The following is a 14,862-nucleotide window of genomic DNA, read 5'->3' as shown; positions in this document are numbered from 1 at the left end:
GCTGAAGCTAAGGACCAGGGGAGAGAGGCAGTGGAGGGCCTATTCCTTTTCACCCTCAGTCCCAGAGCCTCCCTGGCTTACAGGACTGCTGTGGACAGGGAGTCCCAGCCCATCGTGAATCAGAGGAGCGGAGCCTCCAGAGCTCGGCCACTGGCCAAGCTTCTCTGCCAGCTGGGCAGCTTCAGCTTTCGGCTCAGAGCTGCTCAGAGGATCAGCAGGGCCCCAGGAACCCAGAAAAAGCCGAGAAATGCTGCCACGGGGCTTTCGGCCTGGTGTTATCAGGATCCTTGCTGTTACCTTTCCGTGGAGGGTTTATATTGCTCATGCACTTGGCCCAGAGCTCTCTGTGTCTATCAGATACTTATTGAAAAGGTAGTAGAAAATGCTAGCTTAAATGTTCAGGCTTTGGATCCAGCCAGATCTGAATGATGACGGCAGCCCCTGAGCTTACCGGTTCTGGGGCCTCATTGAACCCGAGTTGGTTTTCTCATCTGCGAAATGGGGATAGTTAACAGTTACGCCTCGAGGGTCGCCGTGAGGAAGAAGGGCAGTGACGCTTAGGAAGGGCTTAGCAGAGAGCCAGCTGCCGTGGTTGGAGGGCAGCTTAGCACCTCTCCCGCTACAGCTGCTGTGGGGCAGGGGCTGGGAGGGCCGGCACCAGCGCCCTGGACGCTGACTCCAAGCACGTCCTGAGCAAAGTGTCTGACTTTCCGCCCAGACAGCTTCTAGGCCAGATTACCTTTTGCAATGGCCACAGAAACGGAGCCTGTGGCCACAGTAGCACTTTGAAGCTTCTCCTTCTTCCCCTGACAGCCCCTCCACTTCCCAAGAGTCAAACCTTGTGCATCTGTATACCCCCCAAGTGAAAAACACACACACCTACGGGGACACACACACGCAAGCATATACTCGCACATGTTCAAACACACACGTGCTCACACATACTCAAACACAAGCACATGCCTGCACTGGTGTGAAACACACACATCTGCTCACCCCCCTGCACACACCTGCACAAACACACGAGCATGTGTTCTCATCAGGGGCCCACATCATGGCCTCCTCAGCCAGGCCCCCGTAAGTGTGTGTCGTTGGACAAGGCTAGGATGAAGACTTTGTATGTTGTCTGGTAAACCTGGCCCTCATGGGAGTCCGGCATCAGGTTGCCATGGTTACTGGTCAGTATGCAGATTTCTGCCCAGTGGGACCTGTCTGTGATTCAGTGGCGCCGCTGCATTCTGGCTGACAGGCAGCCTGTGCACATGAGGAGCTGGAGACACCTTTGACAGGAGCAGACTTAGCCACAGACCCCTCCGAATCTGTCCCTGGTGAGAGGGAAGCAGGGCTGCCTCCCTGGAGACTGGGCAAGCTCTCAGTGACCTCACCAGTCCTGTCGGCCACCGCTGGTCCACCCCAAACAGGCCTTTGACTGAAAGGGGAGGTCCCTTAGGAGGCCTAGACCCTGCTGCTGTGGCTGCTACTTGGTTCCCAGAGCTGGGAAGCAGAAGAAAACTCTTCAATGGCTTTGGGACCCCCACTCGCTTCTCCAGGTGGTCATTTTCCTCATGACTAGGCAGTGGGGCCCGGAGACTCAATCGGCAGGAACAGCACAAGACCTCCTGCTGATGGGCCGCACGTTCTCCTTCCTCTGGAGGAGAGGAGACACCAGAACACAGTCTCCCCTCCTCCCTGGATCTCGAGAGCTGACTGTGCACGCAGGGAGGCCGCAGACTGGGCTCCCGTACACGCACTGCGCCTCCCGCTGTCCAGGCCGCTCGCGTCTCCCTCTCACTGTGGACAGCCACTTTCGACAGATGAGGAAACCGAGACCAGACTCGCCCACATGCACACAGCACGTTAGGAACAAAACTGAGACTCGGAGCCTGCAGATAGGTGTTGGCCACATGAGAATGATAGGGGAGCTTTCAGAAACACTGTTGAGATTTCTGGGCTCCCACCTGAGACCCTGATCCCGTTGTCTGGGATGATTCTGAAGCACAGCTGGGTAGCAGAGCTCCCAGAGATCCGATTTTAACAGAGCCTGAGAGGTGGCTAGGCCGGGTGCGCTTGGAGACGCAGTGGGTCTGGGGCAGGGCTGACCCTCGGGCAGGGCCCTTTGATCCGCAGCCCCTCTAGGCTGTGGGTGCCCACCTCATAGGGCTCTGAAGACACACATTTACAATACGATCCCACTTCAGAAAGTGGCCCACCATCTGACACACGTGTTCCGCAGCTGAACCCACCTGGCTCTTCCCACAAGTTGCAGTTGGCTTTTCTAAGTCGTGAAATCAGGCTCAAACCCCAAGGCCTAGGCCCCGTAGGCTTCTAGGGTGTTGGTGGTGTCATGTGAAGTGACCTGCTGCCTGGAGCCTCTCCCCATAAATGCAGGAGTCTCGGTGCCCGGGCTCCCAGTAGATGGGCAGGCCAACCACGCCTTTGGACGCAGGACACGGACAAAGGCCAGTCTGGGCCCCCTACGCCCTCGTTCGGAACAGAGAAAAGGGCCCCGTGAATGAGCTCAGGGCTGAGCAGGCAGTCTGCAGGAGGAGTGTGAGAATGCGGAAGGCCTGGCACTGGAGCTGGGGGGCGGGGGGAGAACAGGGACTCCTCGGACCGCCACCCCCACTCACCTTTCCTCCCTGGGGACATCTGCCAGCTGACTCTCGCACCTCTGCCTCCCCACCAGGTACTAACCCCACAGCTCATCTCTAAACAACCTGCCCTGCTTGCTGATCCTAACGTCTCCTCTCTCCACCCCCCTTGGGGCTCTTGGGACTGGGTGCCAGGGCAGGGGCTCAGGAGGCCGGGAGGGGACACCACTAACCTGCTTTCACCTCACAGGCTGACTGCTGGTGTCTGAAGAGTCCTGACCAACGTTTCTCTCTCTCTCTCTCTCTTTCTCTCTCTCTCTCCCACCCTCCCTCACCTCCCCGCTCCCCCATCTCTCTCTGTATCCCTCCCGCCATCCCTCCCCCTCTCTGACCCCCCTCTCTCCTGCACTGCCAGAGCACCTTGGATTTGAACTAAAGGGTACGGAGCTCTATGTATCAGTCAGTGCCGTCCACACCGCCCCTCTCCGCAGCCTCTGACACCATGTGTGCTGGACGCTTCGTCTCCTTTCCAAAACATGGAAAAGGGATGATTCCAAAAATCTCCCCTGGCCCCCCCAAGATGTCCTATCATAAAGCACATTGATTTGGGGGAGACAGCAGCTCAGACGAGCAGAGCGCCCCGGGGCTCAGACTGTGCGCCCCGGGGAGAGCGGCACCCCCTGGCCTGAGGCCAGTGGCTGGGAGGCCTCCCAGGGGAGGAGCTTCCCGAGCTGTGCTGCCCGGTGGGCTGCCGGACGAGAGACGCCCCGGGGGAGCTGGTGTCCGGAAGCCACGGCACCCTGGCTTGGAGACTCGTGCAGAGAGGCAGCCTCTTCCGTTGGACTCTAATCCTTCCTGTTCCCACTTCATTTCCATTGCTTTTCATCCTGCCCTGTGCCGGCAGCTGATCGCACCCATTCGTCTCTGCCCCCTGCCTGGGGTCTGTCTGCCAGGCTTTGCCATCTGCTTGAGGCTGTCACTCCCTCCGTGATCTGTCTCCACAATGGCCCGCGTGTTCTTCGCCCATGGGCAGGGAAGCAAGGGTCTGGGTGGGCGGGCCTCTGGTGCTTGCCCTCCTGCTCCCCGGCTCAGAACCTTACCTCCCTCCCACTACCGCCCCCGCCCCGGCCCCTGGGAGACACCTTGAGCGGGAAGGGACCCGGAGGGGTCGGTCTGTCCCCTCTCTGTGCTGGGAGGCTCCACCCTGGCCTCCGATGTCCAGACATGTTACAGCAGGAGAGAGGCAGGGGCTCGGAGGGGTCAAGGCTTCGGCGGGGGCAGATGTCAGATGGCAGTGCAGAGCCTGCAGTGTGAAGAGGCTGTTCTCGAGGCAGGTCTGGAGAGGCCCTGGTTCCCTCACCGCCTCGGCCCTGTCAGCTCTCCTCAGGAGACGAGCTCAAAGTGTGGGCGCGAGTGTGTCTATCTGCTGCCGGTGACGGCTTGGGAGGAGAGGGGCCGAGTCCGCGTGGTGTGCGTGATCGCCGCAGGGTGCGGGAGGTGACCTGCGGAGGGGGTGTGCCGTGGGGGGTGGAAACGTCACACACCTTGTCAGGCCCCCGGTGCGGGGTGTTGCGTGCGTGAAGGCGCGCGGCAGGACATCTTTGTGTCAAGGCTGAGCGTCGTGCAGGTGGAACCGTGAGGGTGTGGAGGTGAGCGGCAGCGTGTGCCGATATGTGTCTGTAACGGTGGTCTGTATGTCCATCCATGTCCTGACTCGACAAACATCTACTGAACCCCAGAATTTGCCAGACTCTGGCGATCTGGCGCACAGAGCCCCTGCCCTCCTGGCGCTCAAATTCCCAGGATGAGACAGACAACAAACAGGAAAGATATCAGGTGGTGGTAAGTGCCATACCAAAAATAAAAGAAGGTAATGGGAGGGTGCCTAGCTGGGGAGGGATTTACCTTAGCTGAGGGGCCAGGAAAGGCTTGTGCAATGGGCTAACATCTGGGTTAAAACCTGATGGAAAGTAGGCAGCCCTGCCAACAACGGGGGAGAGTATGTGAGGAGGGGGCGCAGCAAGTTAGGGATGGTGGGTGGAGTGGGCTTGCCTGATTCAGTGGACGGAAGGAATGGCAGCATCTCTGGGCACAGCAGACATGGGGACTGGACCAACGATGAGATATAAAGGGAAGGCTGGGACAGTAACCCAGGCCTCCGAGGCCAGGGTGCGTGTGTGGGCTGGAATCGAATCGCAGGGCGAGGCCGTTGTGGATTTTCAGCAGAGAAGTAAATGATCTGCTGGCTTTGGGGCAGAGAACACACTGGGTTCGGAGACAGGCTGGGGAGGAGTGGAAGCAGAGAAGCCGGTCAGAGGGTGCCCAGCTGTCCAGGTGAGAGGTGACATCATTGTGGACTGAGCTAGAAGTGGTGGAAGTGGTCAAATCCAGAATCTACTGGGAAGGTGAAGCTGGGAAGATTGGCTGAAGCGCCAGGTGTCAGAGCCGGTGGGGAGAAAGGAGTCCTTGGCAGTGATTCCAAGGTGTGGGGCCTGAGAAACAGGAGAGGGGGTGCTGCCACTGACGAGGTGGGAAGGGCGGGGAGCAGGCTCAGAAAGAGGCTGGGGAATCGGCACTTCTGCTTGGCCATGGCCCTTGGAGCTCAGGGAGAAGTTGGCAGGAGATACAAATGTGAGAGTCACCTGCATACAGCCAGTATGCAAAGTCTGAGCTGCGTGAGATCATGAGACATGAGAGGGCAGGTGGGAGAAAGAAAGAAGCCGGGGAGCCCCTTCTACCTTGCGGCCCAAACAGAAGAGTAGGAAGCAGCGACTGAACAGGTCAGCCAGTGAGGGAGGAGGACACCCAGGAGAGCAGAGCCACCCAGGGGGAGTGGACCCAACAGGGGGAGTCAGCTGGAGGGGAAGCAAACGACCAGGGGACCTGGCAGTAGGAGGTTGTCGGTGACCAGGACCAGAGTGGTCTTGGAACAGTGACGGAGACAGATGTTGCATTGGAGAAGATGAGGGGGTGGGCAGGGATGAGAACTGGAGGCAGGACGTGGACCTCCGAGCCCAGAGATGGGGTCCAGGGTGGAGGGCTGTTTGAGACCACATGATTGCGTGTGCGCGTGCGCGCTTCTCTGGACACGTGCGAGTGCACCTTTGCGAAGGCGTCTGTCTGTGTACAGATAGGCATAGTCCTAAAGGTATGTGTGTCTAGAGGGTTTGCGCTCCCGGTGTTTACTGGTGGGTGTACGCAGGACGTGCTGCAAGCCCGAGGGCTTCGGGACATGTGCCCGGGCTCTACCCGGGTGTTGGGGTCTAGCCTCCACGTGTCGCTGTGCTGGGGAGAGGGAGCCATGTGGAGGGGCCAGCTGGCAGGTGCAGGTTGGGGCAGAGGGTGTCCTGCTGCTGTCACCTTTTTCCTTTTCTTCCTCCTGGTTTTCTTTGCTCTAGGAAGGCGGGAGTTGCCCCACCAAGAAGTGGGAGGTGGAGGGGATAGTTGGTTCTTCCAGGGCTTTGAAGCCCAGCCTAGCGCAGCTCCTCAGAAAGGGTGGGGGCTGCTCCTCGAGCCCGAGAACTGTCCTGGGCGCCAGGGGCTACGCTGTCTCTTGTGGGCTTCTCAAAAGCCAAGGGAAAGGCTGGAGTGGGCCAGGGCCACGTGCTGTCCAGGCCCAGGGACAAACCAAGGCCTTTCTCTCCATGTCCCACTCCATGGGTCTGGTCTGCTCTGTCCCCGCTCCTGGCATCCCTCCTGGGTCCAGCCTCTGGGTCTGATGTCCTGTCACCAGCCCAGAACAAGCCAGTCTCCAGCTTCTTGGCAAAGCTGAAATGGCAAGCCAGACCTTTGCCCAGGGTCTACACGTTCACTGCCATGAAGAACAGCTCTCGCCCACCCATCCAGGCTCTTTGAAGCCACCAGGCCATTGTGGAGTAGGGCAAGGTTGCTGGTCAAGCTGGGTTGCCCTCCCCTATGGCCTTTGGAATTTCACCTCCATCCCACCCACCCTCATCCCCCCTGCATTTGCCATTCACACGCTCTGGGCAGGGTGTAGGGTTTGGGAAGGTGAATTCAGGGGTAGTCACTTGGGACCAGGTCCGTGGGTGGACAGATTTCGGGGCAACAGGAGGCAATCCAGGAGGGAGGGGCTAGCTGGGGAAGGAGGAGATGCAAAGGAGCTGGGAGGCCCTGGGCTGGAGGGAGCCGAAGCTTTGGGGGTGGCGGGGAGGGCATCTTTGCACCAGTGTCCCCACAGATCTGCCTGCTGCCCTGCCCGCTCACATCCTGTCCTCTGCCTGTGCAGAAGCCGAGGAGCTGTACCAGAAGAGGGTCCTGACTATCACCGGCATCTGCGTGGCTCTGCTCGTAGTGGGCATTGTCTGCGTGGTCGCCTACTGCAAGACCAAGTGAGTGTCCGATGTTCAGGCCTGCGGGAGGCCAGCTACGGAGGACAGTCTCTTCCCCCCCGCCCAGATCCCCTCTTCTATGCCCCAACAGCCCCTTCAGGGGCCTCTGCAGCTGGCGTGGGGCCAAAGGGCTGGGCCAAGAAGCAGGAGCAGAGGATAGAGGAGACAGGCCCCAGAGCAGTGAACAAGAATGGTCAAGAGCACAGGTGTTGGAAGAAGACAGATCGGGGTTCGAATTCAGCTCTCCCATGTACCATGACCCCAAGCAAACCGAGTCCTCACCTATAAAGTAGGAATGACCCTAGTAAGTCCGTCGGAGGGCGCTGTGAGGGAGAATCTCCCCTGTCAAGTCAGGGGCAGTGCTGGGGGTGGGGAAGCACGGAAAGGAAGGCTACATTCCCAGGGGACAAAGAGACCTCAGGAGGCACTGTCTAGCCCCACCTGGGAGAGATCTAGGCCAGAACAGAGAGAAGATGGAGCCAGGTCACCTCTGGGCAGAGGAAAGGTGAGGGCAGAACCTCAGGGCAAGGAAAGAAAGGTGCAGAAAGGGGGCTGGGCAGTTCCTAGATAATAGTGCTGACAGACAAACGCTGGAAAGGATCCGTTGTGTTCCTAGAGCATAAGCGGCCCAGACTAGTTGGAGCAAAGGCCTGGGGTCAAGAAAAAGAGAGGCATGAGTCTAAGGAGACAGCTGGAATCCAGATGGTACCATGGGGCCTTGAATCCCAAGCTAGGCAGCCTGGGTTTGCCCTGTAAATGATAGGGAGCCCATGAAGGTTGTAGAGTGATGTAGTACAGAAAAAATGATAGGTCTGTCCCATCCATTCTTATCTAGAAAGCAAGGGTGGGGGCATAACCACGACTTAGGGCACAGAGTCCCTCAGTCTTGACTCCTGCTGAGCCTATCTATGGGATCTAAGCCCTGCCAGCCTTGGGAGTTAGGGCCCAAGGACTGAGGTCAAGAACTCGGGGAAAAGCAAACCCCTATTCTAACCTCCAGTGCATTTATTCATTTCTTGAACAAACTTTCATTCGATGCCTGCCGAATACCAGGCCCTCTGCCAGGCGCATGGCCAGTGCTCTAAGCAAGATGTCCAGTGTAACGGGGTACGTTTCAGGGGTGCCTAACCTCAGCTGGAGGGCAAGAAGGGTCTCCCTGAGGAAGGAGCTCTTAGGCTGAGCTTGGGAGAAGAGCAGGAGTCGGCAGGGGAAGAGGCCGAGTGTGTTCCAGTGGGACGTAACAGTACGTGCAGAGCCGCAGAGCCCGGAGAAGGCCGGCACGGGAGGGTCGGAACCAAGCCCTCCAAGGATACGGCGAGCTGGGGCCGAGAGGGCCGTGGGAGAGGGCCCGTGAAGGGCGTTCAGCAGGGGAGGGACACGGCTAGACCGGATCATTACAGAACAAGCGTACTGGGCACTTCCTGTGGCCAAAGTAAAGCAGTCCCACGAGCCCCTGATACACAGCTCCGTGTTTGATCGTCCTTACCGCACTTTACTGAAAGCACCTTGCTCATTCGTGTATGTGTTTATTATCTGCCTCCGTACTGGCCTGTGAGCTCCCTGAGGGTAGGGATTGGGTCCTTCTCCTTCTCTGTTCCGAAACAGCATCTGGCACATAGTAAAAACCCAAGAAATAGCGAGCGAATGAGTGACCAGTGCTTGAGTATTTTATCTCAGTTCCTAATTCTCAGTGGACTTTGCAAGGGGTAAGTGGTCACCCACTTTAAGAGGAGGAAAGTGAAACACGGCGAGTGTAAGGAACTGGCCCGGGTTACAGAGCCAGGAAGTGGTGGCATTCTAGTCTCTCGGAGCCTGAGCTCAGGACTGCTACGCTCGGGTCCTGCCGGCTTCCAGCTGCCCCGGCATCCTGGCCAGAGGTTAGAAGAGTTCCCCTGGAGGGACAGCCCGGGAATGTCATACCCAGTGTGGGGGCCGTGCCAGGCTAACACGCCCTCGTCCTATGCAGGAAACAGCGGAAACAGATGCACAATCAGCTCCGGCAGAACATGTGCCCGGCCCACCAGAACCGGAGCTTGGCCAACGGGCCCAGCCACCCCCGGCTGGACCCCGAGGAGATCCAGATGGCAGATGTGAGTGGTGTTCCCAGAGCCCCTCGCAGCCCTCACTGGAGAGCCAGCCTCGTCATGCCCCCTGCAAGGCTGGGCCAGGGCGGCAGCTGGCCCACGCCATGCTCAGGCAAGGGCCTGCTAGCCTAGCCTCACCTCGGTGACCGGCCTCTCTTTGCCCACTTCCTGAAGGGGTTGGTTGGCTGGGGCCATTGCTGCCCTAACACCAGCTCACTCACGCAGTGGACCACTGCCCAGCCTGCAGCTTCGCGCGTGGCTTCCCCATCCCCACCAGGAAGGAGGGCCGACTCGGTGACCCGTCACTAACTCCCGCCCAACTGTGTCTGTTGCAGTACATCTCCAAGAATGTGCCGGCCACGGACCATGTCATCCGGAGGGAAACCGAGACCACCTTCTCTGGGAGCCACTCCTGTTCTCCTTCTCACCACTGTTCCACGGCCACACCCACCTCCAGCCACAGGTGGGCACCAGCCAGGCGCACACAGATTTGCAGACCCCTGCATGCACACGTCTGCCTAAGGACACACAGAACCCCCCCAGCCAGGCCCGGCTCAGCACCAAAGCTCCCTCTGAGTCAGAGGAGGGAGGTGGACTTCGGACTAGAACCCACCACCAAACGTTCATCCTTGCCTCTTCCAGTCCCCAGGGGAACAATAGCCTCCCTGTGCCCCCCTGACATTAAGTCTTGGCACCACGTTATCCAGCATACAGTGCCTCCTCGTTCAAACACCCGCACCTGTTTGATGCCCTCTCCTGAGTTTGCCCATATGAACTTAGTCCACCTTAGCTTCCTTTTCTTTAGAGTGGGGAGGTCTGTCCGCCGAAGCAGAAAGGTTCTTAGAGCTCAAGAAATAACATGGTTGGCCCCCTTCTCCCCTGGGGAGCAGCATGAACTAGGCAGGTCCCCCAGATATTGGCCACTGGGGCTGTGCTCCTGAAATTGGTGGCTAAGGACCATGGGAGTGGAAGGGCCCTAGACGGGGAGCCCCGGGCTGAGGCTGGGGGCGGGGGGCGGAATGGTTGCACAGAGGAAAAGAAGAGGCTCGTGCACATGGCAGCTCACCCACCCATAGGACACTCAGCCCTCCTCCCTAGATCTTGATATGACTTATCGGCTCAGAGTGGAGAAGGGCAGTGAGCTGAGGGTGCCTGAAATGAAATGAAGAACCAGGGAGGGGGTGGGCCTGGGACTACACCTGCTGGGCTATTCTGCCCCTTCCTGATCTCTCACGTCTCCTCCACTTCTTCTCTAGGCATGAGAGCCACACGTGGAGCCTGGAACGTTCTGAAAGCCTGACCTCTGACTCCCAGTCGGGCATCATGCTGTCATCGGTGGGCACCAGCAAGTGCAACAGCCCGGCGTGTGTGGAGGCCCGGGCGCGGCGGGCAGCGGCCTACAGCCTGGAAGAGCGGCGCAGGGCTGCCGTGCCACCTTACCACGACTCCGTAGACTCCCTGCGTGACTCCCCACACAGCGAGAGGTCAGTTCCTGCCTCGTGCCCTGTGCCCCACCTTGGCCAGAGAGCTGGCACCACTGACCCAGGGCTGACCCTTAGGGCACCTCAGAGACATTCCAAAGATTCTCGGGTCCATATTTCAGATTGGCCAGCAAGGTCCCCGAGGGGTTCAGTGATCGGCTCAGGGTTATCCACATGTTCATGACAGACTGGGATTGCAGCCGAGCCAATGGACCCTGGTGTGCAGTGACGACTAAGACACTTTTCAGAGTAGAAGGTGATGTTAATAATTGCACTAGGAACATCAGGAACAAACGGGGGCTGTTCCGGACAAAGCAGAAATACGGTAGCCCTGCCCTGGTGTCACCCAGAGGCCCCGTGTCCCAGCGGGAACAGAAAGACACCAAGATCGAACAGAGTGGAGGGTAGGAGGGGAGGCTGTCTGCAAGGAGACTGACCAGTGCAGGCTGGGCACGAGCCAAGAATGACTGCAGGCCCTGGCAGTATCAGCAGCAAGGCCCAGGGATCAAGACACCATTGAGTTTCCGAGCAACGGACGGAATGAGAACCAGGAAACTCCCCTTCTTCCCTGACTCCACGCCAGGAGTCACAGGAGGCCAGCCCTCCACCTTGCTCAGCCCTCCAGTGGCCCTTAGCAAGTGGGGTCTGTGGGAGGAGAGCAGAGGAAAACGCATAGTACTGGGAACTCCAGGCTGGAGTAGAGGGAGAGGAAATGTCCTCCTGCTCTGAGCCTACTCCATGCCAGCCCTCGCCGAGCAGGCCTGCCTGGGGACCCAGAGATGGCCCCCCGGGTTCTTGCTCCCGAGGAGCCGAGCCACGGACACAAACCACTGACGCTCACAGCCACCTAAGGAACGCCTAAGAAAGGCCATCCTACCAGGGCAGAGGCCCAGTCTGACTCCAGACTCTAGGAAGTGGCCAGTTTTCCAAGACCAAACTTTCGAAGCCCAGCTCCACCACCTGTGTGATTTGGAGCAGATTAGTCACCCCCGTGCCTTGTTTCCGCAGCTGTAGATCATGAAAAACAGTACCTGCCAGGCATGGTTCTCGTGAAGGCCGTCAGAGGGCGTGCCTCCCAGCCAGCGGCACTAGGTGTAGCTGTCGTTCTCGGCAGCAGTAGGCCTTCTTAATGGTTGGGAGGCAGAGAGACAAGAAGAGCTCTCCAGGCACGGGAAGCCTCCTGAGCGAAGCCAGCAGAGGCGTTTAAGAACACGGCTCGTGAGTGAGGTGCCCGGAGCAGGGTGAGCTGTAGGGAGAGTGGAGCTGGGTCTGAACAGGTAGGCCGGGGCCAGGTAAGTGGCTGGTGGCCCTGGACGGGTAAGCAGGAAGGGCCTCCTAAAGCAAAACAGTGATGTTAAAAGATTGCTCTGGAAGGTGCATACAGTGGAGGAGAGGCCCTGGAGTGGGGTCATGACCAAGAGCAGAGCAAACAACTAAGCCCGGGATGGGGTAGAGCAGGGCACAGGCTGTGTTCCAGGAGACGGGGAATGGCCACTGATTGGATGTGCGTGTGGGAGAGGGCCGAGAGGGAAGGCAGGTGATTCCGAAGGAGAGTAATGGGAACTCTGGAGAGCACTGAAGTCGTGGTTCCTGCCTGGCATCGGTTCAGATCCCAGCTTTACCACTTCCAGGTTGTGTGAACCCTGAGCAAGTCACCTAAATGTTCTGAGTCTCAGTTTCCTCATGTGTAGTATGGGCCCAACATAAAGGTCTTAGAGAATTGCTGTATTAGATGAGATGGTACATGTCAAATGCCCTGCCCTGAGCCTGATGCAAAGTAACCACTCAGAAATACCGGTGACTGTGAGCATCCCCCACACCAAAGGATCGTTCAGGGGGGGTCATCAGGTAGGCACAGGCACTCCATTTGATACGTTTATGGAATCAGCCCAACGACGCCACGGAATGAGCACTGTGGCTCTCCCCGCTTAACAGATAAGGAAACTGGGCCTGCAAGAGGTTAAGGAAATTGCTTAAGGACAGTGAGGAGTGCCACCATGATTCCTGCAGGCGGGATCCCAGGCAAGACCGCTGGCTTCTGTCGGGATCCACCCCTTCCACCGCAATCGGTAGCCCCCACGCCCATGCCTCTGCCTCTCCCCGCAGGTACGTGTCGGCACTGACCACGCCCGCGCGCCTCTCTCCCGTGGACTTCCACTATTCGCTGGCCACGCAGGTGCCGACTTTTGAGATCACGTCCCCCAACTCGGCGCACGCAGTGTCGCTGCCGCCGGCGGCGCCCATCAGCTACCGCCTGGCGGAGCAACAGCCGCTCCTGCGGCAGCCGGCGCCCCCTGGCCCGGGGCCCGGGCCCGGCGCGGACATGCAGCGCAGCTACGACAGCTACTACTACCCCGCGGCGGGACCGGGGCCGCGGCGCGGGGCTTGCGCGCTGGGCGGCAGCCTGGGCAGCCTGCCCGCCAGCCCCTTCCGCATCCCGGAGGACGACGAGTACGAGACCACGCAGGAGTGCGCGCCCCCGCCCCCGCCGCGCCCGCGCGCCCGCGGCGCGTCCCGCAGGACGTCGGCGGGGCCCCGGCGCTGGCGCCGCTCGCGCCTCAACGGGCTGGCGGCGCAGCGCGCACGCGCGGCGCGGGACTCGCTGTCGCTGAGCAGCGGCTCGGGGGGCGGCTCGGCCTCTGCCTCGGACGACGACGCGGACGGGGCGCTGGCGGCCGAGAGCACGCCTTTCCTCGGCCTGCGCGCGGCGCACGATGCGCTGCGCTCGGACTCGCCGCCGCTGTGCCTGGCGGCCGACAGCAGGACTTACTACTCCCTGGACAGTCACAGCACGCGGGCCAGCAGCAGACACAGCCGCGGGCCGCCCCCGCGGGGCAAGCAGGACTCGGCGCCCCTCTAGGGGCCCCCGCCGCGCGCCGCCCCCTCCGCCTCGCCTGCCCCACTGTCTTTAAGAAGAACAGACACCACCGCCTGGAGAGAGAAAGGAGGAAAAAAAGAAATAAAAATATTTTTATTTTCTATAAAAGGAAAAAGGTATAACAAAATGTTTTATTTTCATTTTAGCAAAAATTGTCTTATAATACTAGCTAACGGCAAAGACGTTTTTATAGGGAGACTATTTATATGTAACATCCTGATTTACAGCTTCGGAAAAAAAAAAGAAACAACAAAAAAAAAGAGAGATGGGCCAATTTTTTGACTCTTTAATAGAAACCTATATTGTGGTGCCTTTTGCTGTACGCTAATCTGGAGCTCCTGGAGAGAAGTCGGGTTGCGTGGTGGGGTGGGGGTGAGGGGAATGTAGGATCCCAAGCTGGTGGGGGTGAGAGGAAGCTGGCAAGGAAGAGGCTGCTGGGTGCTCGTGGGGGCGGGGAGGGGATTGGCCCTGAGGAAGGAAATGAGGACAGGAGTAGCTTTGCCCCCAGGCAGGATCTTGAGTCCCTGACCCCCTGAAGAGAAGGCAGGGATCCTAGGCTTGGAGCTAGAGTTGGGATCAGGTAACATTCAGGGGGAGACTTGAGGCCCAGCGACAGCAACCAGAATGGGGAGGGGGCCTCCCCGCTCCTTACAGCTGCTAAGGCAGGGGGCACTGAGAAAGAGATCTTCCCAACAGTCCCGGCCCCAGGGAGGGGGCAGCTCTGCCAGGGCCCCAAAATTCCGGCTCCTCCTCCCCTGTGGCCTCCAGGATGCCCTTCCGTCCACTGCAGCACTTTCGTTTACAGGTTGTCTTTTCTATTTTACGCCTGCATGTCCTTTGCATTTCAGATTCTTTAGATTGGATGCATGGTCACGCTGGGACCGAGAAGAGCCACTCCACAGTGTATTTGATTCCCTTTTTAGCAATAAAGTAACATCATTTCTTCCAGACCCCAAGCCACCTATGACTTCCACTCCCTCTCCAGCCCTGTCCTCCCCATCCCCGCAAAACTGGGTCCACTGCTAATTTGTCAAAAAGGTAATTGTTTAAAACAAAAACAAAAACCAAACAAACAAATGGGAACCCTGCCCTGAAATGTCCAAACACCTGACTGTTGACACTTGAACATTTTTATATTATAAATAAAATCAGAAATAACTCATGTTTGACTGTGTGTGCCTAGCCCCCAGGTGAGGAGAGAAGACAGAGAATGAGGACCTGGGTGGAGATGGATGGATGCTGGTGTGGAGATTGGAGCGGGCCAGGGTATTCCCAGGGTGGAAGAGACTGTCCGTCTACTCTCCCTGGCTTCAGCTCCTAGCACAGGCTGCAACCCTCCTGCCTCTTCCAAGAAGATTCGCAAGGTATCCCCCTTAGCTGCTGGGGAGCCGGCCAAGGGGCTGATGCTGACTGCTTTGCTTTGAGCTCAGCCTCAGAACTCTGGCCCAGTTCCTGCCCTGGCGCTACTAGGGCTGCGCT

At 58.8% G+C, this 14,862-nt stretch overlaps 1 protein-coding gene across 1 annotated transcript in view; it reads left to right on the top strand.

The window, feature by feature from the left end:
• The window catches only part of NRG2 (neuregulin 2), a 174,982-nt gene extending 161,259 nt beyond the window's left edge, over window positions 1-13,723 (top strand). Inside the window, exons 6-10 of the mRNA XM_026508123.4 lie at window positions 6,838-6,940; window positions 8,907-9,030; window positions 9,360-9,487; window positions 10,281-10,508; window positions 12,612-13,723. Of these exons, the coding sequence (XP_026363908.2) occupies window positions 6,838-6,940; window positions 8,907-9,030; window positions 9,360-9,487; window positions 10,281-10,508; window positions 12,612-13,365 (1,337 nt within the window). The 3' untranslated portion in view covers window positions 13,366-13,723. The remainder of the gene's footprint in view (window positions 1-6,837; window positions 6,941-8,906; window positions 9,031-9,359; window positions 9,488-10,280; window positions 10,509-12,611) is intronic.
• Window positions 13,724-14,862: the final 1,139 nt, after the last annotated feature.

The sequence above is a fragment of the Ursus arctos genome, unplaced genomic scaffold, assembly GCF_023065955.2.
Source record: "Ursus arctos isolate Adak ecotype North America unplaced genomic scaffold, UrsArc2.0 scaffold_5, whole genome shotgun sequence".
NCBI lineage: Eukaryota > Metazoa > Chordata > Mammalia > Carnivora > Ursidae > Ursus > Ursus arctos.
The sequence above is the reverse complement of the archived record's forward strand: the minus strand, read 5'-3'. Positions and strand labels throughout refer to the sequence as shown.